The 22,239-nt window shown below is 47.8% G+C and overlaps 1 protein-coding gene across 2 annotated transcripts in view; it reads right to left on the bottom strand.

The window, feature by feature from the left end:
- BTBD11 (BTB domain containing 11) overlaps positions 1-20,139 on the bottom strand; it is a 173,727-nt gene extending 153,588 nt beyond the window's left edge. The window contains exon 1 of one of the 2 annotated variants that reach the window (XM_030479855.1): positions 18,932-20,139. In XM_030479855.1, the coding sequence (XP_030335715.1) occupies positions 18,932-19,889 (958 nt within the window). In that variant the 5' untranslated portion in view covers positions 19,890-20,139. The remainder of the gene's footprint in view (positions 1-18,931) is intronic. The other variant, XM_030479857.1, reaches the window with a different exon arrangement.
- Positions 20,140-22,239: the final 2,100 nt, after the last annotated feature.

Here is a 22,239-nt window from a genome sequence, read left to right as displayed (position 1 = left end):
CTTTGGTGGCAAGGAGCCTTGGCACTGGCCGTCCTACCAGCAGCATCACCAAGCGAGGTGCAGGAGGAGGACACCCCCTCCACATCAGCCTTGACTTTCTACATCTTTGCAATTTTCCAGGGTTCTGGTCAACACCAGGGACTCTTGAAGGCCACAGGGCTGGGAAAGCAGAGTGCTAAGAGGAAGGCAAAGTCTTTGGAAACACGTTTTTTAGTAACTTTCAGCCTGTATCAGCATGTATCTTCAGTGACAGTACATGGACTTACTCAAGATGGTCACTGTGCATCTCCTTTTTAAACAGCTGCACAGTGCAATGATGTTTAGAAGTAATTTGGTGCATCGTATGTATTCAGCAACCATTTATGAAGCACAGAAGTAGGAGACAAAAACACTCATCCTAGACCATTTGCACCTCCTCCATTAATGCTGCAATGGCGATCTGCTTTACCCCTTAACCTCCCAAGCTAGTCAGATGTTATACACATTTGAAGTTTACATCTAATCCATTCAACCATGCTCAGTAGACCAAATTTACCAGAATAAGTTTTGTGACACCAGTTAGGTAAGAACTTTTGTGTCTCCTCCACTGTCCCTGCACAACACAAGTTTTAACCAAGCTGAAGGATGAGACAGAAAAGATACTAAGAGAAAACAGAGACAACTTGGCCATCAGAAGCCAAACTGCAAAAGCTAAAAGCTGCAAAATGCTATGGACACATTTCATGTCATTCCAAAGCAGCAGAACCAGAAGTATCTAAAGAACAAACTATTTTCAGCAGCACTCACAGAAACTTGAAAATTAAAATACCAGATTATGGAGTGCATCCACTTGGTTTGCCGGCCTATACGGCCAAGACAATTATCTCCACTCATTTCACCTTTCTTCTCACTGGAAAAAGGACAGATTGGAAAGAAGGATGGAAAAATACTGCTTAAAAAGAGCAACAGTTTTTCACAATCTTTAAAAACATTTCCATATATATTCTCTCAAAAGGATATAAAATACTATGATCACAGGCCATGCTAAGCTGTGCCATTCTCATAATATGCAATCACCACCGCACAAAACCTGTATGGGGTAGATCAATCACCCAGTGGGTACCAGGGACATCAGAGCATTCTAGGGCACCGCAGCACAGCAGGGACAGCCTGCTGCTACAGTTCTGGAGAATTTCAGAGGTTTTTTAAGATAAAATAAAATAAATGTGACTAAATGCTCCCTTTCCTGTTGCTGTTTGCATATTGTTAAAGGGACAACTCCATTTTTAAAGCACTTTACAGTTCACCTTCAAGAATTCACCATGTATACCCATGCTTGCTGTCTGTTTTCAAACCATCTTTTCATTTTTGATAGGATTGTACTGCACAGCCTGGCATTCCCAAATTTCCTTTGCCTTGGGTTACGATTCACAGCAAAAGTGGCTACCTATAATTCTCCACAGCTATGCTTGTAGGCATTTCACATTTTTCAAGCCAAGGAAGTTTGAATCTTTGTGGGAATAGAGAGGGAGATGGCTGCATAGCTCTAATTTGAAGGAAACACCACCTTCTGGCAGATGCCTACCCTATGAATGACACATGGGGAGCACCAGAGACCACCAGCACGATAACTCCTAATTAGTAACAAATGGAGATGAGAATGAATGGAATGGGGCTGCCTGTGCCCATGCACAATGGTTAGTAACACGCTGTACCACATATGGTATATGACACTATCACTCCAACAACCTCCCCTTGCGTGAAAGGGGAACAAGGTTAGACCTCCCGATGTAGCAACAGTTTTGGTTTAAGCAATTTATTCAAAGGACGCATCACGGTGACAGTCAGGGAACATCCAAGCTGGATGTTACATCTCATGATTAACCCCAAATCAGCCCCACTACTTGCCTCAGCCTGTGGATTTTAAATGAAACTTCATGATCCAACTTTAGAAGTAAAGCAGAACCCTTGTGAAGCAGCCGCTCCCTGGGAGAGTCTGGGAATGTTGCCTTGGACATCATTAGGGAGGTGTACAGCACCAATGCAGGCAAAAGGCCATGTCACAGAGTGCCTCAGAGGGATGACAGCAGAGGGGACGCTGCTATGGGTGCGTTAGGAGAGGCAGCCGCTGCTATCACTTCCAGTCAAAGGCATTGAAGCTCCTGTTCCCGTCAAGTAGTGGAGAGCACTTTTATATGTCATCTGCATCCACCGTTAACTTTGACACTGCTTTCACCTCTGCTATTTACGCATTGAAGAAAGAGAGGGGTAGGTGGGAAAACAATTCACTTGTAGAAATGCCTGCCTTTGAGAACCACTCTTCCTATTTTCCTGCAGCATACGTGTGGGTAAAAATAGGCAACCGGCCTCGATAGCTGGTGAAGCTCTCAAACACTGAACAGATTTGCTGCAACATAAAGCCGATCCTTCCCCCCAGGCGTCTCTCAAGGAATTACACAGGTATGTGCAGGACAGCGGACCACGCATAAATCTCCCCTCAGTTTCCATCAAGTTTAGACATTCACTTCACACAAGTCTGAAAACATATTTGGCTTTTCATTGTTTTTATTTAAAAGCCTACAGAACAACATAAATCCCTCCTTCCTTTTCTGGAGGAGCCAACAGGACTCGTTAAGCCTTCTGGTTCCCTCTGCTGCCATAAAAAGGTGCAGAGTTTCTGAATGCCATCAGCTGCTGTGCAGAGGCCCTGCTGCAGTCACGGAAAAATTCAACATTCCAGTACTCCCAACAGAGTCTCCTATGGGACCACACCAGCCTCCCAGCACTGCCGAGCTGAAGAGAGAGCCGGCGCTGGCAGGGAAGGTCACCTCCGAGCCGAAAGGCTCCCAGAGAACCTCCTGTTTGGCTCTGGGTCTTTGGAAATGACTAGACTTCAGAAGTGACTGTCTACACAAAGCACAGGGCTGAAAGGAGCAGCCTGTCTCTGCAAGGAAGATCAAGAAGTCAAGGCACTTTAGCTTTTGTTTTCCACTAGGCTTCCAAGATACTGTCTTTGAAGACATTAAAGCCGGGTGTCTTGCTAACAGAGACAGAAAGCTAAACACCAACCAGAGCATCTCCTAACAGGCCCATTAGCCTCCCCAGACTCACAAACTAGGAAGAGGGAGCACAAAGACCCCAACTACCCAATAGCTCTGTATGGTTTCCACCTGGCAGAGCCCAGGGCTGGAGGAGGGCACTGAGCCAGGCAGGCATGCCAGGAGACATGCCATTTCCATATGTGAAGGCAGTACCCACCCCTGCTTTACATCCCTTCCAGGTTCTGAAGAGTCAGGGGAAAGAGCTCCCACAGTCTGGCAGCTGATGCTACACCAAAGTGAGAGGCACCAAACTGACTACTGCCATAAGTAGTTACAGCTGCACCTAGCCTCTGGTGCTCTCCTGCACAAACAGTGAGGTGACAGCAAACCTCAGCATCCCCAGACTAAAACACATGCACAAGTACAAGGTTGGTTTGTGTATGCTCAAGGGAGGTGATGCTTCCCAACACTACATTTACACATGTAAAACAGAGGCAAATTGTCAACTAGCTGACAACTTATCCAGCGCCCCAAGGCAGCAAGACTGTCTGAAACAACTCCCTGTTGGAGAATCGCTCAGGAGAAGGCATCAGGCAACATGAATGGGCTGTGGTGTATTTGCTAGATCGGGATAGCATCCCTTAAGCTGCCCTCACAAATGGGTGGCATGCCAAAGCGGTGACACACTGTGCGCTAGAGCCCACATCAGTCATTCAAACTGAGGTTATTTCAAGCGTGTGTTGTAAGGACAGCTTCCATCAACACCAGCACTTCAAACACAAAGGCTGGTATCACTGGAAATTGTGTAAGGAGGGAAGCACTGTATCAAAGTTCAAATATAAGAGAAGTTTTTCCCCCGACAAACTCATTCCAGGAATAGAAACCACACTAAAACACGGTGATTAACAGAAGTATGTATGTATCTTTTCTAGGTCAACTCTCAATAACTTGAGAGGATACCAGGTCACAGACTCATTTAGTGGGTTTTGTTTTATTTTTATTTTAACACAGCTATATTGACTTCAATGGAACTTTTCCACTCTTCAACCACTAGATCTGCCTGATAACATATTTGACCTAAATGCAGCTGCAGTTGCTTTCTCCCATAGTAACAATAAGCCTAAGGAAGATCACTGCAGCAAACCTTCATCACATATTAGGAAGCAGAAATTTAGGAAAGGTTTACAGCAAGACTTGAGGCCATGAGACTGAACTGTATTTTCATTACCAGCTGCTGAGTTTTAGGCTTGAACCTGCAGCTTGGAGTCTATGAACCGGGTAAGGGAAAAATCAGCCAGTATTTCCATACTTGTCTGTAATTTGAAGCCACTGAGACATATCTCAGGGTATAAATCACAGAGCTCTATAAATAAAGTAAATAATGAATTTGTACTCTTTGGAAGAAGTCTGACACCAAACACATGTAGAAAATGTAAGAAAAAATAAGCCTGGCCTCTGGCCCAAGCATGTAAGAAGCTCCCCCTTGTTCCTGAGGAGGAAGCTCCACCACCACCATTAGTTGACTATGCCCATGAGGGCTTATGGCTACAGGTAGTCTACAACACACTAAATAGCTGTCTGTACATAGCATCGTCAAGTAATGAGGTAAATGTTTATTAACAGAAAGCGCTACCAGCAAAATTGTGGCAAATTCCCATGAAAGGGTGAGCTTCTCATGTAATTAAAATGGTGAATCTTCCCAGTAAGTCCCAGTCCCAAGTTCACATCACATGGATACCTATGGCTGCTTCTCTATGCTACATAAAGTGTCCCACTTTTCAAATGCACACTGTCACTTCTGTGAACTGAAGCATGACCTTCCCCTGGCACAGTCTTTTTAAAACAAAGCTGCTATATACATGCGAAAAACCAAGTAACTCACTAGCAGAAAATACTTAGTTTTGTACAAAGCAATTATCCTCTGCAGCACAAAGATCAGATAAATACAGTTTTGAAAGTGTGTGGTTATGAAATGATTAAATGTAACTTTTTGGCTCTTTTATAATAAATTAAAAGATCAAACTGAAGAGTTCTTTCATTTTGTAACAGGAAAATAAATCTAACAGACAACCGTCACTGAAAATCCCTTCATAAACATCCTGCTCAGTTTCAAACTGGGGGACAAAGGTGCATTATAAAGTGCTTTAAGGAATGTATTCCCTTCTATTTTGGATCCCACTCCCTTCCCCCTTGACAATACACAGCAAAAAAAGCAGGACACATCTTGGAGCCCACGAATACAAAACCAGTGAGAGTTTCACCTGCTCAAGACATCAGGATCCTGGGGATGCCTATAAACTACTGAGTGTAGAGCCCGAGCTGCAGCTCCTGTTGGTCTCTGTCTACTGTACATGACATGAGGGTGACTGTTAAAATAAGTTTACAAGAAATATGAATGAGGACATGCGGACCCATTTCCCAAAATCCTTGCAAAATGGGAAGTTGCATTTCTTAGCTAGTTTCTAAGAAAATGAGATCTACATGGTTGCACATGCCTACTGGTCCTTCCATCCACCCCAGTAACTTTCCAGATCACACGTAGATTTCAACCAACTCTGGCCAAAGACTACAGCACAAGGGATGGCCACTGACAACTGCATGCCTTCAAATATTATGGAAACAACAGATCTTCCATGGAGGGGAAGGCTGGGAGCAAGCTCAACCTTTGTCAGGCACTGGAAAAGCAACAAAAGAGTGTGCCAAATGAAAAGAATGATGCAAAGATGGCAAAAATTTTCATCAACCCAACCCAAGCGCAAAGCCCTCCTCATCCTTTCACCCCTGGGTTTTGGCCACAAAACCAAATAACTTAACAATTGAATAAAGCATGGAATCTACTCTGCTGTCTCGGCAGCCCATCCGGCCTCATGGCTTGCTCAGCACTCCCCAGGGCCTCTGCCCCACACCATGCTTGGGTACCACACAGGGGACACCAGCTGCCTTTCCTGGCAAGATCAAACCATTCCCAGAGGGTACGGTGCTCAGGGAAGCACCGCCAGCTGCTGACAAACTAGAAAAATGCCAAACCTCAGTCCTGTTATTCACAGTTCCATGGGGAAAGACATGGAGGCAAAACCTCGAAGTCCACTCCATGGCACTTCCCCCCCGGTCAGACCCCAGGTTATTGGAGAGCCACAAAACACAGGCCTGAGGAAGCAGAGCACCAACCTCTTGCGCTCCATGACAATGAACAGAGAAACACACTTCCACAATTTTCAGTTAACAAGGCCCATTTTTATTTTCCTGCAGATCATCCCAAGGGAATGGGGTAAGGCTGCCAGCCTCCCTGCAGGGAGGAGGCTAAGCTGGAATGCACTGCATCCATTTTTAACAGAAATTGTTTGCAGCACTTAATTCCAGGAAAGCCACAATTAATTGTGCTACAGTATCAGTAAAAACACTGGTTACACCATTAGAGCCCATTATTTTCCCTCCAAGACATTACATTACTACATTATTGATGCAACAGTCCAGTGTAATGAAGCGATGCTTTGCATCCTTCTTCCTACTGAACACCAAGTTCACAGCGCCGTAGCACTGCTGCCAGATTTAGTGAGGGCTCTTTTTTCCAGTAGGTCAAAAATTCCAGTTACCCTTAAAACCAACCAGCTGCACAAAAAGTTAAACACCTGTCCTTAATCAAATGCAAATGCGTGAGTTTCTATTTGATACAACTCAAAATTACAGCTATTTCTACATACTCTGCTTTGACAGTGAGTATTTTTACCTCATCCGGACAGACTATTTTCAGAAAGGCATTTGAGAGAGATTAAGCCAGAATGCAGTAAATTAGCGAGACTCTTACGCAAATACTAAACTTCTTTGAAGCTAAGGGAAGGAAAAAAGGCAGCTATATCTAGAGGGTCACCACTCCTAACACTGAGAGCACATATGAAAGCGAGTGAAGGAAGATTTTCCCGTATCAAAACTGCAGAAGAAAACCTAGAGAAGTTGTCATGAAAAGAGCTCAGAACAGTAGATCATTCAGTCCTGCAGCTCTTAGTCATTCACAGGACTACTGAAAGGAATAAAGTTTATTTGTGTGAGCAATACTGCAGGAAGGAGCCTCTGTTTGCAGAGCACCCAGTCAGCAGCGAATGGTTCTGCAGTGCAGAGGAAGGCCAGGAACACCCGCCACATCTTATGCAATGCCTGGAAAGGCCTTCCCAGCAAAGCTCGGACTAAAACATGAAACCGTATTTCCTCTGCAACTATTAATATAAGACCGAGTAGTAATATAACCTTTAGAAACAGTCTCCTTCATGTGCATAACCCTGACACATTGTTTCCCAGTTGCTCCCTGCAGTATTCAGCTCCACGACCCCACCGGTACATTGCAAAGGGAGAGGGCTCTTTAGAGTTATTTTAAATATACTCTCTTTCAGTCTTGCATTGTGGTTCTCTGCAATAAAATCAGGTGGCTGATCAGTTCCCACTTTGCCACTCACCCTCTTGCATGGTGCAATCACAGCTTCCCTGGGTGCTTTCTTTCTGGACCAAATAATGCCACTCCAGTTGGCTATCACTGTACTGAAACATTGCCCTTGGGCTCCCCAACTTTCATTATCATTTCTGCTGTTTGCTCTATTCTTTCTCTTTCTGGAAATGAGGCTACTCAAAACTGAACTAATTAGTCCAGGCTCAGAGGATGTTTTACGGGGGTGCTGAGTTGTTCTCATTTTTCCTTACACCATGGCCAACGCTCATGTGTTTAAATATCGACAACTATTTCAGTGTATCAGTGCAATGCCAGTAGCACTGCAAACCTTCACAGGGAACAGGATCAGAACCCGTACCCATGACGCTCCTTAGGCCACAGTTAAGTGGAGAAGTAAATTAAGAAGTCCTCATTTTCTCAACCCCTCTTCCCTTAAATGCTGTCCCCAAAATGGATATTTTCCCAGGGGCTCACCCAACTCACCCAAGCCCAGTGTGCCCACAACACATTCTCACTCCAGACGGGGATGTCTCAGCAGCACTGTCGGAGTATGCAACATGGATTGCACAAGCTGCCTGTGGGCCTTGCAGCTCCTTTCCATTGTACAGGTCTAACTCTGCTCAGCAACTAGCTTTGTAGCCAGTTTTGCAGTTTGGGTGTGTTTGCACTGTTTGCATGAGAAGCAGCTATTAAGCAGGCAACAAAATTCCAGGTGATTCCCAGGGAGTCCCAAGGAATAGCCCTAGGTTGGGCAAATCAGAGCCATCTGATCTCAAGGTGGCAAAAGCAGAGCTAAGGGTGGCAGGGTCCAAAGGAGAACCTTATCGCAGCTGCGCCTAATCGTTCAGAATGAAAGAGAAGTCACCTGTAATAGCAGCCAACGTCTGAGCATCCAGGGCCAGCCCAAAACCTTAGAAAACACCTTGTGACTCACCAGCTCCTGCCTCATAGCTGGTAATTAAAGGTGTCTCCATAGAACCTCACTAGCCCTGATAAGGCAGTGTTTTCCCACCCCTTTGATAACTGCCTGGTCTCTCCACAACCTCAAGCTCTGTCTCCAGCCCTTTTCTCCCCATGACATTCCTGGTCAGCAGAAAGGAGGTAGAGTCGGTAGACATCAGCATCCCCATCAGCCCTGGTGGTTTGATGGCTCTCATCACCACAGGTCTCCTTCTAAAACCTGCCAATTATCCCACACATAAGCTGTTTCTATGAGCTGAAGAGGGGTGACAGCCCATATCCTTCCTGAAAATCAATTAGACTGTATGCTTAAGGGGGAATAAGCTTTGGCTAGGGTATTTTTCTCTTGTTGTATTTAATCTTGCTTTAGACACATTCAGCCACCACAGTTTAACTGCTGATGTATGTCAGACAGACAGCGTCACTGACTTACCTATCTTGGCTCCCAGCTTTCAGCTGCAAGAACATTGCTACATAAGTTCAGCATCCTTTGCATTAGATAGGTGTTTATCTCATTCCTGCATTTAAACCTGTAAAATAGTTGAAATTACTCCTGCTCATCTTACCCATGGTTCACCAAACATGCTCTTTAAGAAGAAACGCAAAGTATTATACACATTCGCACAGGCAGGAATATTTAATTTAAGATAGTGTTCATGTTGCTGGTATCTGCCCCTACATTCAACTTATCTTGCAGAACTGTTTTCACTATCCAAAGCCATTCGATGCAGAAGGCAATTTTTTGTGTGAGCACAGCAGTATAGTGAAGAACTAGTTAAAGCACAATAGCAGGTCCTAATTACTGAGGGGCGGCTTGTTTGGGGTTACTGGGTTTGGAGGGTTTTTTCCATGTTAAAAGAATTGCGTATTTTGAAACCCCTCCTCCTCACTGACAGCATGCCAGATAATTAAACTGAAGCTCTTATTTTTAAAATCTAATTTACTTTTGAAAACACACGCTGCTGGACTATTTTTAGGATTTTTCTTATGTGGGCCAGCGGAAATAGGCTAGCCAGTTAGCACAAGGGCTTACAGGCTGCGCTGAGCAGTTTAAAGCTGAACACCATAGAATCACAGAAGCATAGAATAGTTTGGGTTGGAAGGGACCTTCAAAGCTCATCTAGTCCAATGCCCTGCAATGAGCAGGGACATCTTCAACTAGATCAGGTAGCCCAGAACCACATCCAGCCTGGCCTTGAATGTCTCCAGGGATATGTGGCATCCATAACCTGTCTGGGCAACCTGTGCCAGTGTTTTACCACCATCATTGTAAAGATTTTTTTTCTTCACAACCAGCCTGAATCTCCCCTCATTTAATTTAAAACCATTACCATGAATCACTAGAACAATCAAAAAAACAGGAATAAGTATTTTCAGTTTTGAAAAAGCTTATTTTTAGCAAAACTAAACCTGGGCCTGCAGCTTTGACTCAGGAGTTTCTTTAATTTGTTATCAAATATAAGATCTCGTCCTGGCATTTGACAGCCCACCCTCAACAGCAAAATCAGTGGGAACGTTGCCCAGAAAAAGACTACAAGACTGCATTTAGCAATACCTTTGGAACACCTTGTATTGTACATCACACAAAATGTACACAAGAGAAGTGAAATAACACCAGTAGCACAAAGATAATTTTTTCTGAAGTACTGAGGTTTGTGACCCTTATAAACATCAAGAGAAGTAACAGCATCAAAGGTACCTACATGTAGCCCCTAGAAGTTTTGTTCGCTATATTGCAACCCAGAGCAAAATCATCTACCTACTCAAATTTACAGTGAATGAACCAGTGAAACTAATTTCTGTGGTACGCTGGCATGCACAGAAATGCCCCTATATTCCAAAAAAATCCTTTTAGCATCCTCCACAAAAAGCACCTCAGTGGGTACCCAAAATTGCTCCAATCTCTGAAATCTTCTCTCCTTTCTGCTGGCAGCACTTCCCACCACGGGGCTGGGAGTCCAGCATCAGTCCCCAGGCACCAGGCCTGCCTCCCCGATGGCAGCTTGCCTTGCTACCGGCCACATCCTCTGCTTTGATGCTTCACTTGGGACAAAGGACCTGCAGCCCCACAATCTCTATTTTTCCAAATCCCCGCCTGATAACATCCTGGAGAGAGGCTCACAAGACTTGCTCAGCCCTCTGCAAGAGAAGTTGACTTTCCCCGACTTCAGCTCCTTGTTCGCAGCCAAACACAATACATTAGCAAAGGCACAACAGCCCAGCAGTGTTTATCCAAGAATACCACAGGGCCAGAGAAACTGTGAAACACTGCGGGATGCAAAGTTTCCTCCAGTTATTTGACTGCCTTGAAAATGCAAATGCATTCACCATACCCCTGCTGCAACCCTGGCCCTGTTCACTTCCCCCACCTGGGAGCAATATTTCACAGCAGTGCAATTTAAAAGCAGGGTGTTTTTATTAATTTTAAAGCCTCAGACTCTTGCAGGTCCAGGTGCTACTCCACAGCACTCGAGGACAGAAATCCAGTCCTTGAAGAGGCCTCGTCTCTAATCTTCTCGGGGGTTCCTGTTCGCCTGCTCACTCGTGAGGCAATCTTGAGACCTTTATGCCGTGTGAAATCCATGTGCTGTTCACATGAGCAAGATCTATCCACGTAAGGGCTCTGGGAGCAGGCTGTGAATTTGCTGACCCAAAGGTATTATCCGTCCCTCCCAGCTCGGCTGCAACGCCTCCATGCACTCCTATCTCCTGGCGAGCATCCCGCATCCCACACATCCTGCAGCACTGATCCCTCCCTGCACTTTCGCTTTCAGCTGCTTTACAACACCAGGAGAAAAGAACTTATACGTGTCTCCTGTGCTTCCACATAGCTTTTGAAAGATCCCAGTGTCAACATCCATTACTGCCTTAAGCACAACAGCAGGAAGAGCCCAGTCCTCAAGTATCACGCCAGCAAAGTTCCCACCAAGCAGATCTGTTTGCTCACCAACAGACAACGCACCACCACACACGTACATTTACACCACGTCTATGTAACAGCCACACAGATGAGAATCTGTCCCAAAATCTTTTTAACAAGTAAGATGCCATTTAACACAGTGCTTTTAAATGGCCTGGAACCAACCAGGGTGAACAAGTCCCTTACCCAGCTCTGTCAGCTCAGTCCATCAGGGGCACAATCACCTTTCCCAAGGCCTGTTGATATGAGAAGTCTAATTTTCTTCCTGTTCCCTATTACCAATCCGGTATCATTTACATCAAGCCAAAGCCAATTTCTTTTCCTTATCAGTGATGATCCAAGAAAATCCCTGTGGGAACATGCAAGTGTCCCAAGCAGCTTCTCAACCATCAAGCTGGTCCATGTGTTTACCACAGGATGCCAACAGTCCCCGTACAGTACCATACTCTAAAACCTCATTGGTTGTACCCAGTAACGATTACACCACAAAAGGGTACTGCTTACTACGAACTGAATGTAGGAATCAAGGAAGAGAATAAAATACCATGAAGATGACAGGCATTGCTGGAATGGAGCCCAAGAAAACAGTCACGTCCCATAAGCCACGCTGTGCAACTTCCTCCTTACCCACGAACTGCCATGGTAAGGTCATGTGATGATTCAAAAGCATCGGTGCAGTGTAACAGGTTAAATTAATTAAAATAACCAAGACAAGCCTCTGCAAGGTATCAGCATAAGCGTCTGTGCCCCATCCATGCTGCTGAACTGATTCCATACCAGCGATAGCTCCTTGCTCTTCAACGGCTCCCAGAAACATTCCCCTCACTCCTACTATCAAAACAAGCCTACAGCTGCCTTCCCACTGACTCATTTCAGCTGATCAGTGGTCTCCTCTCTCCTGTTCTTACAGGGGAGAGATGTAGCTTTATGGAAAGCAAAAGCAGTGACTGGCCACCAGATTATATGTCCTCACAGCCTACAGCAGCAGGATTGCTGTATTACCTTCTGGGAAATGGGAAGCTTATGCGCTGACAGACAAATGCAGCCATGCTGAGCCCACTGATAGAAATTCTTTGTTGCAGGAAATCCCTGAAAGCAGGGACAGATCGAGAGCTGTATGTGAGGCTTTGGCTGATATAGTCCTCTATAATGTCTGTGTGTTTTTTCAGGCTGCCCAATTGAACACCTCTGGCAAAGTAACCAGAGATCAAGCTGGCTGCACAAGCTCTGGGGTAATTTTGACTCCATCTATATGTCTTTTAAAATGTTTAATACACTTACCAGGTGCATAACAATTACAGATTTATACAGATATGGTGCAGTAAGTAGCTTTTGGTCAGAATATTTGGGAGACAAGAGCATTGGGAAAGTCAGCCCACAACACCAAGCAGCTGCTCATTTCTCTGCCCAGCAGCTAATGCTAATACTTGGTGTTAAAGGAGAGATCAGAAGCAGTCCACTGTCCATCAGGCTCCAAGCATCCACCTCGGCCCCTGTGAGTGCACAGAAAGCCAAGCTGCTCAGGGACACAAATGGCAGCAGCACTGCTGCTCATCATCCTCGCAGCAAGAGAGCACATCGTGGTGATGAATGTCCTCATCCATCTCCTCCTTGCTTTTTCTATGCAGCCTCTACTGGGCCAGCCACAGAGCTATTTTGGGTGGAAGCTGCTAGTTTCAGGGAGCCATCTGAAAGAAGACCTTACTCTTTTTGCACTACACACTGGCCAAAGCAAACTACTACAGGCACTCACACACTCCAGAAATCACCTGTCTTTTCCTCAGGTTTTAACTAATCAAGTGGGGCTTTCTTCTTTCACACCTTCACTGAGGGCAAGGTGGGGGGAAGACCATAAGGCTTTCCTCTAACTTCTGAGGGAGAACTCAATCCCTGTTCAGGACAGGGGAGAAAAGGTTCAGGCTGTTGATGTCCCCAGGCTGTGCACCACTGGGTATTTACTCTAGATGACATGGAAGATTTCTGACTGATAACCAACAGCTTGGTTCAATAAGCACTGCACAAATGCCAACACACTAACCACGGTGTCTTTTTCACTCAAAGTAACTTTGAGCAACTTTTGTGGTAAGGCACTGGAACAGGTTGCCCAAAGAAGTTGTGAATGCCCCGTCCCTGGCAGTGTTCAAGGCCAAGTTGGACGGGGCTTTGAACAACCTGGTCTGGTGGAAGGTGTCCCTGCCCATGGCAGGGGGCTTGGAACTGGATGATCTTAAAGTCCTTTCCAACCCAAACCATTCTGTGATTCCGTGAGCAGCTAAAGAAGAGAGCATTTGCAGAAGCATTACAGAAAGGCACAACGTTGTCCCTCACACTCATCTGCACCTTGTGTCACAAGCTCACAGAAGGGATGAAACATGAGGCCTGTTAGCCTCACATGAGGCCTGTTAGCTTTCAGCCAGGAACCCAATATACTGCTGAAATCATGCTGTTACTCCCCTAACATACTTCTTGTATATACCATCATATTTCCCAATCATTATTCCAAAGCCTCGTTTGCATCAGAAACTAAGTGATGTAGCTGCAGCCCTAAAACTCCTTAGAGTGGCTATAACTGCTATTAAGGTACTTTCCAACATGACAAAGGGAGTAATCATAAAGCTGATGTATGCCAATATGATTGTTATGGGTGTTTCTGGTATAGACATTTCCGGAACTTTTTTTTAATGTTATACTCATAACTGAAACAAATTATATGAACAAAAACATCCAGAGGGAAACAAGCCTTTGTGAGCCTGCCAGTCAAACTGCAACCTCCTACGGGGTCTGTACTTCACAGTCCCAGCATTACTCCTTCTCAATGTAAGGTAACGGAGGTCTGCAATGAGTGCACACACGCTGAGCTCTCAGTCTGTCCTGCTTCTGCTAACACTGGGTGTTAAAGCAACCCATCCCATTCCAGGAAAGGTGCACAATTTCCCCACTGCCATCCCAGCTCCCATCAGCATTGGTGGCCACAAGCCACAATCAGGCACAACCTTCTGCCCTTTGGGCAGGCAACTCTCCCATCGAGAGAGGGGACAAATTCACAACTTCTTCAGAGAGGCTGCAGAAGTTTGCCTGGGGGATTGTCAGGTAAGAGAATCGAGCAAAGACACATCATCTGTTGTACTGCTACTTGTGTTAACCTCTCAGCAAGGGACTCAAGTGCCTAGGGACAGATAAGGAAACACATAACAGCAAAGACCTCTGAGTATAACATACAAGCACATACAAGAAACTTCAAACAGTATCTCAGGGGGATTTTTCACTCTGAAAAATATAAGGGGGAAATGGGAATGTTGTTGAAACAGCAGTTAAAAAAAGCCCAGGAAAAAGGCATGAAATTCTATTTTGTGCCCAAATATTCTTCTATCATCCTAGCTGAATAAGTTTTAGATTGATTTTTATATTGCCCCTACAAGATGTAACAGCATCTTGAATGGTTCATTTACAACGGAAAGCAAAGAAGTAACAAACAGATAACAGTATGCTCGCGAGTAAAAGAAGGGTATGGTCTCTATATACACACACATACGCATACATATGTATCAGAACTTAAAAGCATTAACTGATTTGGTTAACCTGTGCTAATACACTGGTATTGCTCATTTGCGTGGAGTCCCTCTAGTTTGCGGGGGTTAGGACAAGAGGCTGAGGTTAAACTGAGGTTAGCAGCCAAGACTGAGCTAATCCTGGGTTTCTTCCTGGTCGTTGTGTCTTCCTCTCTAAATAATATTAAAAATAGGAAGAAACCACAGTGATGCAGTTGGGTTCCAAATAACTATTTTTAGTAGCTGTACAGAAAGACACAAGGCAGAGTTGTGCACGCTGGCTGCTTTGCAAAAACCTCCTCCCTGGCTCCATGGCTGTCCCGCTCACAGTCTCTGCCCTTCCCACCATCAGTCCCGCCACATAAGTAAGGAGCCCCCCAAGACTGAAATGGGAACAACCTGTTTTCAAAGTTCTATATTAATCTAAGTGTTGTCTAATATCATTCCTCCACCTGGTAAAAGAGGAGTTTTGTAATACAGCATAGGTGACTTTGAGCTACTTGGACCTGCCACCCAAGCATCCCCTGTGAAAATGAAATACAATGGGCTTATTTCTACAATTCATGCTACATCCAAGACCTAGGGAAACTTCCCAGTCATCTCAAAGCAGCTCTCTTTGGCCTGAAAGTAAGCAATAAGGAAACGGAAATTGATGAGCAATAAGGAAACGGAAATAATATAGCTTAAACCACAGAGGTGCCAGCTTTTACTGCCTTTCATTGAGCACACAATATTTTGCTCCCACTATTTCAAGGGAAATAACACCCCACGCGACTGTTATGGGATGTAAAACGTGTACCGTGCTGTTCAGATGGAGCTCGTAATTGAAACATTTGAGCACCAATGAACTCCCCAATGTAAAGTTTTTAATTTTCATTCAACCAGGACATTAAAAATTGGGTAGAGGGGGAGGGAGAGGGGGAATTACTACCTCGGAGTGCTTTTAAGCTCTATTCTTTCAGATACAGTAACTGGGATAAGCTTAGACAAGATGCCAGCACTGCCATGCACCAGCATCTTGCCCCAGATGCCACTGCTTGCTTCTCCTTTGTCATCCCTCCTCTGGTCCCACACAAGAGGTTATCAAGAGGCTTATCAAGGAGATGTGGCCTGCTGCCTGCAGCACATGAAGGAAGGAGTGCCACCACCTTTATCCACGTGCCTTCAACCCTGCATGAGGAATGAGCAGGTACCTGTCAGAGAATGGGGCTCCTGTCAAGGTTGCTGTCTGAGCTTGGGCCAGATGTACTCGAGGTGAGTCCAGCAGGCTGAAGCACCCATTAAAGGAACCAGCTCAGACTTTGTCTGAAGGCACGTGACCATCATTTATAAGAAGGACAAGGTTATCTTGCAATACTGATCTTATTCAGCAGCTTCCAAGATGACTGGGTATGACACCAGGCTAGAAAACCTCAGCTGAAACCACAAAATGCTCCACACAGCTGATGGGGAAGCCCTGAAAAGCTGGTTTGTGCCTTGCAGATCCTCAGAACATCTCCCCCAACACTTGTGTTCACAGACTGTCTTAGAGCAATCTCAGACTACATCATGCACAAACTCACGTTCCTCACACACCTGCATCCCATATTCTTCACGGGTTGCCTGTTTCACTGTCTGGACAGAATTCAGGGTGTTAAATTTAGCCTGGAAAATCTTGGAAGGGTTGACACTTGCTTGCCAGAAAGACTGCCCTTCTCCCCACAAAAAACTGCTTGCAGATGAGGAACAGCCAGGAGGGCTGCTTTTGCACAGCTTTCCTTCTCCATCCTTCACTTAAATTATATTGGCCACAACACCTCCAGAAAGGACCCTGCCACCACTTCTCACCCATGTCCAATGGGCCAAACCCACTGATATCAGTGCCTCTGTACCCATGTCCCCCCCAGCTGGGGAATGGCACCCCGATTTATTGAACCTCCAGAGTACAAGCGCTGTGTCTCTTCTCCTGGAGCAGTGCAGAGAGATGCAAGAAGTCTGCTACCTATTAAGCTGCTCTATCATGGTGTTTCAAGTTCTGAGCACAGAGGAAGAATGAACTTGTGGTTATGCCACTGTATAGAGATGTAGCTTCCAGCAGTCCTAACCTCCTACCACAGATTGCCCAAATAGTTTTAAGCAGGTCAAATAATCTCTCACATCAGATTTCCCCACCTTTTAAGTGCCTGAGAAGGAAACCAACCATGGAGCACTCAGACATCAAAATGGTGAGGACTATATAAACAGATACATATCTCACTGGCGAAGAAACAGGCTGATGTGTTTAATGGTTTATAATGGCTGTTTTAGTTGCCATTAAAGTACTTAAGAGCATGCAACGCGTCCTTGGATTAAATCTAAATAAATGTAAACAGCAATAAAAAATGTCTTTTATTACAAGAAGGCCTGACTCGTCTGCACCTGTAACTCTAAATACATATAACAGGATGCCAAACTACATATTGCAAGATGCTAAAAAGCAAACCAACATTACAGCCATTTGTATAGAAAGCATAATGACACAGGGAGAGAGGCAAAACAAAATGGACAACTTGCTAGGGTCTGATTCGAACATTGGAGAAAAATGCCATTTGCTCGAGTCAGGACTGAGTTATCGAGGAGATCTGTGCCAAGTAAAGCTACAACAAAATGGAGATGAAAACTCTGAATCGTGTCCCTGGAAGGGAGGTCCATGAGGGTCTGGATGAAGTTCATTTAAACCCACCGAGCTGATACAGAGGGAGTTAGAGCCGCAAAACAAAATGAAAGGCTCAGTAGGAAGGAGCCTGCACAGGCAGTGCTGCAATGTCAGAAACGCAACACAGTGCCATCTGAAACCTACAGGCACAGTACCAGGACTCCTGGTACACAGACCAGGAAAAAACAGCAGGGCGCTCCTGAAGAAGGCTTCATCCTGCAACAGCACCAGGGTCAAGCGCAAGGGTCCTGCAACCCATGTCCCTGCCAGCAGATGCATTGGGAGGGAGGAGGCTCAGTGGGGCCTCTGGGGAGGACACCCTCAGCTGGAGTAGAACCACCAGAGGAATGTAACGGAGCCACATCGATTCACACCGGGGAGGAGGATTTGCCCCTTTCTTTTGCTCCCACTTGGCATCCTCCTTTGGGTCTCTTATGGGAGAGAAGGTGTCTTAACACAATAGATAATTAGCTGTAATGCATCCTCAGTGGCTGTAAAAACTTAACAGGGCTTATCTGTAGACCAGATCTAGGCTTCCAGTTATCCTTGTTCTCCCAGTTCCCTCTCCCTTACCCCCCCCATCCTCCCCAATATTTGCATGTCAGCTTGACAGGTATTTTGTATTCAAGCTTAATACAAGTGTTTGCATGTGCCTGTGCACGCTTAGGAGGAAAACACCGATTTCAACTCCGACTCTCTGAGATGCAGCTCATTCCATCTTCCCTTCCCTGACAAACACGGACCTGAAATAAGAAACGTCAACTTTGCTTGCTCTACTGAACGATAACTCAAAAATATCGAGCTCTTTGTTTCAAAGAAGAAAAGAAAAAAATCCCCAGGATATTGATGCATCACCGTGTTGCATCTGTGTCAAGCTCTGGGTAAACAAGCAGCAACATGAATGAAATCTGTCCAGAAAGACTGCATTTCAGCGCCAACCACGCAATCTCTGGCCAAACCACTGCATATGTAACAAAGTTTGATCTCGCTTGCGAGCGCTCAGCTGCGCTTCTGCCATTTCCTGTGGAAAATTGAAGCTCCGAACGACGTCTATTACCCAGCCCTCGCCGCATCCCGGCTAGCTGTCCCTTAACACTGACACAGACAAACACAGAGCCCCGCAGGCAGCCCCGGCAGGGCCAGACGGGGATGCTCGGCAGCTCCCTCCCCGCGCTCCGTCGGGCACCACCGGGAAGGGGCACCGCTCTGTCCCCCCGGCCACCCCGTCCCCGGCGGCAGGTGCCTCTCCCGCCCCTCGCCCCTAGGGACGGACGGACGGGCGCCCGCCGATGGACGGGGGGGTCCGCCCGGTCCCGCCCCGGCGCAACAGGTGGTCTGTGGCTCCCGGTCGCGCCCCGCGGCCGCACTCACCGCTGGCGTTCTTGCCGCAGATGAGGTGCTGGTAGGGCTGCAGCAAGCCCCAGAGCTCGGGGTCGTTGTTGACCGTCTGCTCCAGCGCCTCCAGGGTGAACCGGGGCGCCTCGCCGCCCTCCTTCTCCTTCTCGGCCGGGGTGGCGGCGGCGGCCGGGGGGCGGCCGGGCGGCGGGAGCGGGGCGGCGGGGCCGGCCAGCACCCTTGCGTGGATGTCGCGGAAGAGGCTCTCGGTGCCGGCGGTGAGGTAGATGGCGGCGTGCTCGTGGATGCGCAGGGCCACGCGGCTGTCTACCATCCACCGGTAGAACTTGCCTACGGAGAAGGCGAGCCCGCACCGCGCCGACTTGCCGCGGCTGAAGCGATCGCCACCGCTGCTGCTCATGTTGTAGAGGGAGAGGGCGCCCAGGGCGGCTGATGTGCAACGGGCCGCCAGCGTCCAGCCCAGGACGATCTCCATGGCGCTCCGCACCTCGTGCTTGGTGCACTTGGCGAAGCGGAGGCTCAGCCGTTGCGCCTCCCGGGCGATGCGCACCAGTGCCCGGCTCACCAGCGTCGAGAGCCGCGCCGCCGCATCCCGGCTCCCGGGGCTGGCGGCGGCGGCCGGCGCCCGCGGCTCCCGGCGCGGCGGGGGCAGCAGCAGCGCCTCCACCTCCTCCAGGCTCCAGGGGACCTCCTCAAGGTCGGGCAGGAGCCGGGAGCACTGCTGCCCCGCGCAGTCCAGCACCTCGGAGTCTTCCGCTAGGACGGTGTTGACGGTGTCGAAGCTGTTGTGCCGACTGTGCATGGAGTCAGTTAGGTGCGGCCAGCAGCTTCCTCCATAGGGGTACGCGGGGTGCGAATCCGAGCAGCACAGCGACAAGTTGGAGGAGCGCACCGAGTCCGCCGCGCCACCATACCCGGAGTCCAGCGTCAGGTCTTCCAGCGTCCTCACCGCCGTCTTACCTCTCCGGGCCATCACTGCACTTCATGCTGCACCCGCGGGACCCGGGCGGGGAGCGGCTCGCAGGAAAAGCAGAGGAGGGGAGGAGAACAGCGAGATCCACCGGCCGCTTCGCTTCGCCCCGCAGGCTGCTGCTGCTGCTGCCCCTCCGCTCCGCCAGACTCAAGCCAAGCGGCGGTGCTACCCGCAGCCCCGCTACCGGCTCCGGCTCCGGCTCCTGCACTGCGCCGCGCCGCCGGCCCGACACCGCACCGCAGCGCAGCGCCGGCCAGGCGGCGCGGGGAGGGCGGGGCCATGCAAAGCGCCTCCGGCTCTCAGCCAATGGGGAGGCGCGGGGGGCGGAGACATGCAAAGTACGGCACCTCGCTGCCAATGGGGCGGCGCCCTGCGCCTGACCGCGCCTCCCTTCAGCTCTGCGGAGTACGGAGCCGCTCCGCGCAGCACCGCGCAGCGAGGGGCGCGGCCCGCCCCGCCCGCTGTTCGCGGCGTGTCCCGGTGCCGCGGGGCACCGCCCGGGCCGCAGCCTGCGCGCAGGCAGGACCCCCCGGTCTGGTCCCACCCCGAAGGCGCGGGTTTTGCGCGCCGCGAAGGTGGAGACAACGTTAGTCCGGCGCTGGCCCAGCCGGGTGCGTGGTGATGTGCGGGGCGGAGTGCGGCTAACCGCGTCCTCTGTGCCTCCCGGCTCCGCAAGGTGTGGAGCACGTCTCCATTATATCCACCACAGCCGCTGCTCAGGCGCGTAAGCCGGAGTCCCGCTCCAGCCCTTGCCCCGCTCTAGCCCTAGCCCCGCTCCAGCCCTCGCTGTTTTTTGACAGCAGCAGTTTCCTGATGTTGCTATAAACAGACGAAAGGGAGCACAGGCACACGCACAAATAGCATGAGACTGTCAAGATGTTTTGAAACTGAGCAGAAACTTACACGTAAGAATACCAGGCATCACTGGAGTCAGGAAGAGCAATTTCCAAATAATGAAAACAAGTACAATAAAGCCCTTAGCTGTTTTTGAAATTAACCCCACAAATATCACAGAAGCTTTGGCAAGTAAGGTTTGTACAGGGCTTAGGGCATGTTTCCTTTGCCCATTAAGATTTTTTGTGCAATATATAGACAATTTATCCTCAACTAACATATTTTAATCTTACACTGCTAGGCTTTAGCAATATTAGGTGTTGTCTGCCTAATATCCCAGGCAACAGACTGAGAATGTATATGCTTGTGCATTCTGGTTTTGAAGAAATGTTATATCCTTTTAAGTGTAAAATACTAGTGAAATTCTATCCCTTTAAGGATAAAAGCCTAGCAAACAGATTTCTCTATTATGCCAACAGAGGCGGCCAAAATTCTTGAGCAGATAAGGCGAGTCACGTAAGAGATTTTCCCATCCAAACAAGCGAAGCCTGGCAATCCTTCAACAGCAACTTCCTACAGGAAAGGCATGAACACAATTACAGGTAAGTTCATTTGTCAGACAGGTTGGGAAAAATTATGACACCACCAAAAACACCAAGATGGGGTTGCGTTCCAAATTAAGTCAAGTGCTGTCAGAAACTGGTTTCTCAGCACAGCCTTGGTTCTTCCACAGGACGCACCACGCACTCAACAGGTTTCCGCAGAAATCCTCAATGCCTCCACGTCCTGATAAAACCCAGCAGAGTTGAGGACAGGAGCAACCTGAACAAGAGCCACTCCCATGTTGCGAGTGAGAAGTTGAGGTCCACGCTGCCGGCAGCAGCTAGGCTTTGGCAGAGGATCACCAAAAAAGAGAGCATGCCTTGAGAACAAAATCCGATGGACTTTGTGGCCACTCAGCTGTACGGCTCGCAGTAGAGCCCTCTGCTGTCTTCAGCAATTCAGTGCAGTGGCTGTTCAAATAATCACAGAATGGTTTGGGTTGGAAAGGACCTTAAGATCATCTAGTTCCAACCCCCTGCCATGGGCAGGGACACCTCACACTAGACCATGTCGCCAAGACTCCATCCAGCCTGGTCTTGAGCACTGCCAGGGATGGGGCATTCACAACTTCCTTCAAAATGCGCATTTCCATTTGTCAGGAGAAGGCAGGCACCACCGTGACCGAACCCCTCGAGATAGTTATTTTTCTAACAAACAGACTCCATTCGCCTGACTCTGTCCCTATGCTCTCACAAAGTGCTGCAACGGCTCACACTGAGCACACGTGACAGCACGTCAAACTCGGGGAAAGTCCATGTTTGGGAGGTTTTCTACTAAATGGTTTGTTGGGCTTCACGGAGACACAAGGTGGGCATCTAGGGAGGATGGAACAAGTGAGCTGGGTGGTTTGCTCACTAGCCTTCGTGAAAAATGGTGTTTCAGAGGTCAACACCAGCCTTAGGTGTTGTATCAT

Source organism: Strigops habroptila, chromosome 3 (assembly GCF_004027225.2).
Source record: "Strigops habroptila isolate Jane chromosome 3, bStrHab1.2.pri, whole genome shotgun sequence".
Lineage (NCBI taxonomy): Eukaryota > Metazoa > Chordata > Aves > Psittaciformes > Psittacidae > Strigops > Strigops habroptila.
The sequence above is the reverse complement of the archived record's forward strand: the minus strand, read 5'-3'. Positions and strand labels throughout refer to the sequence as shown.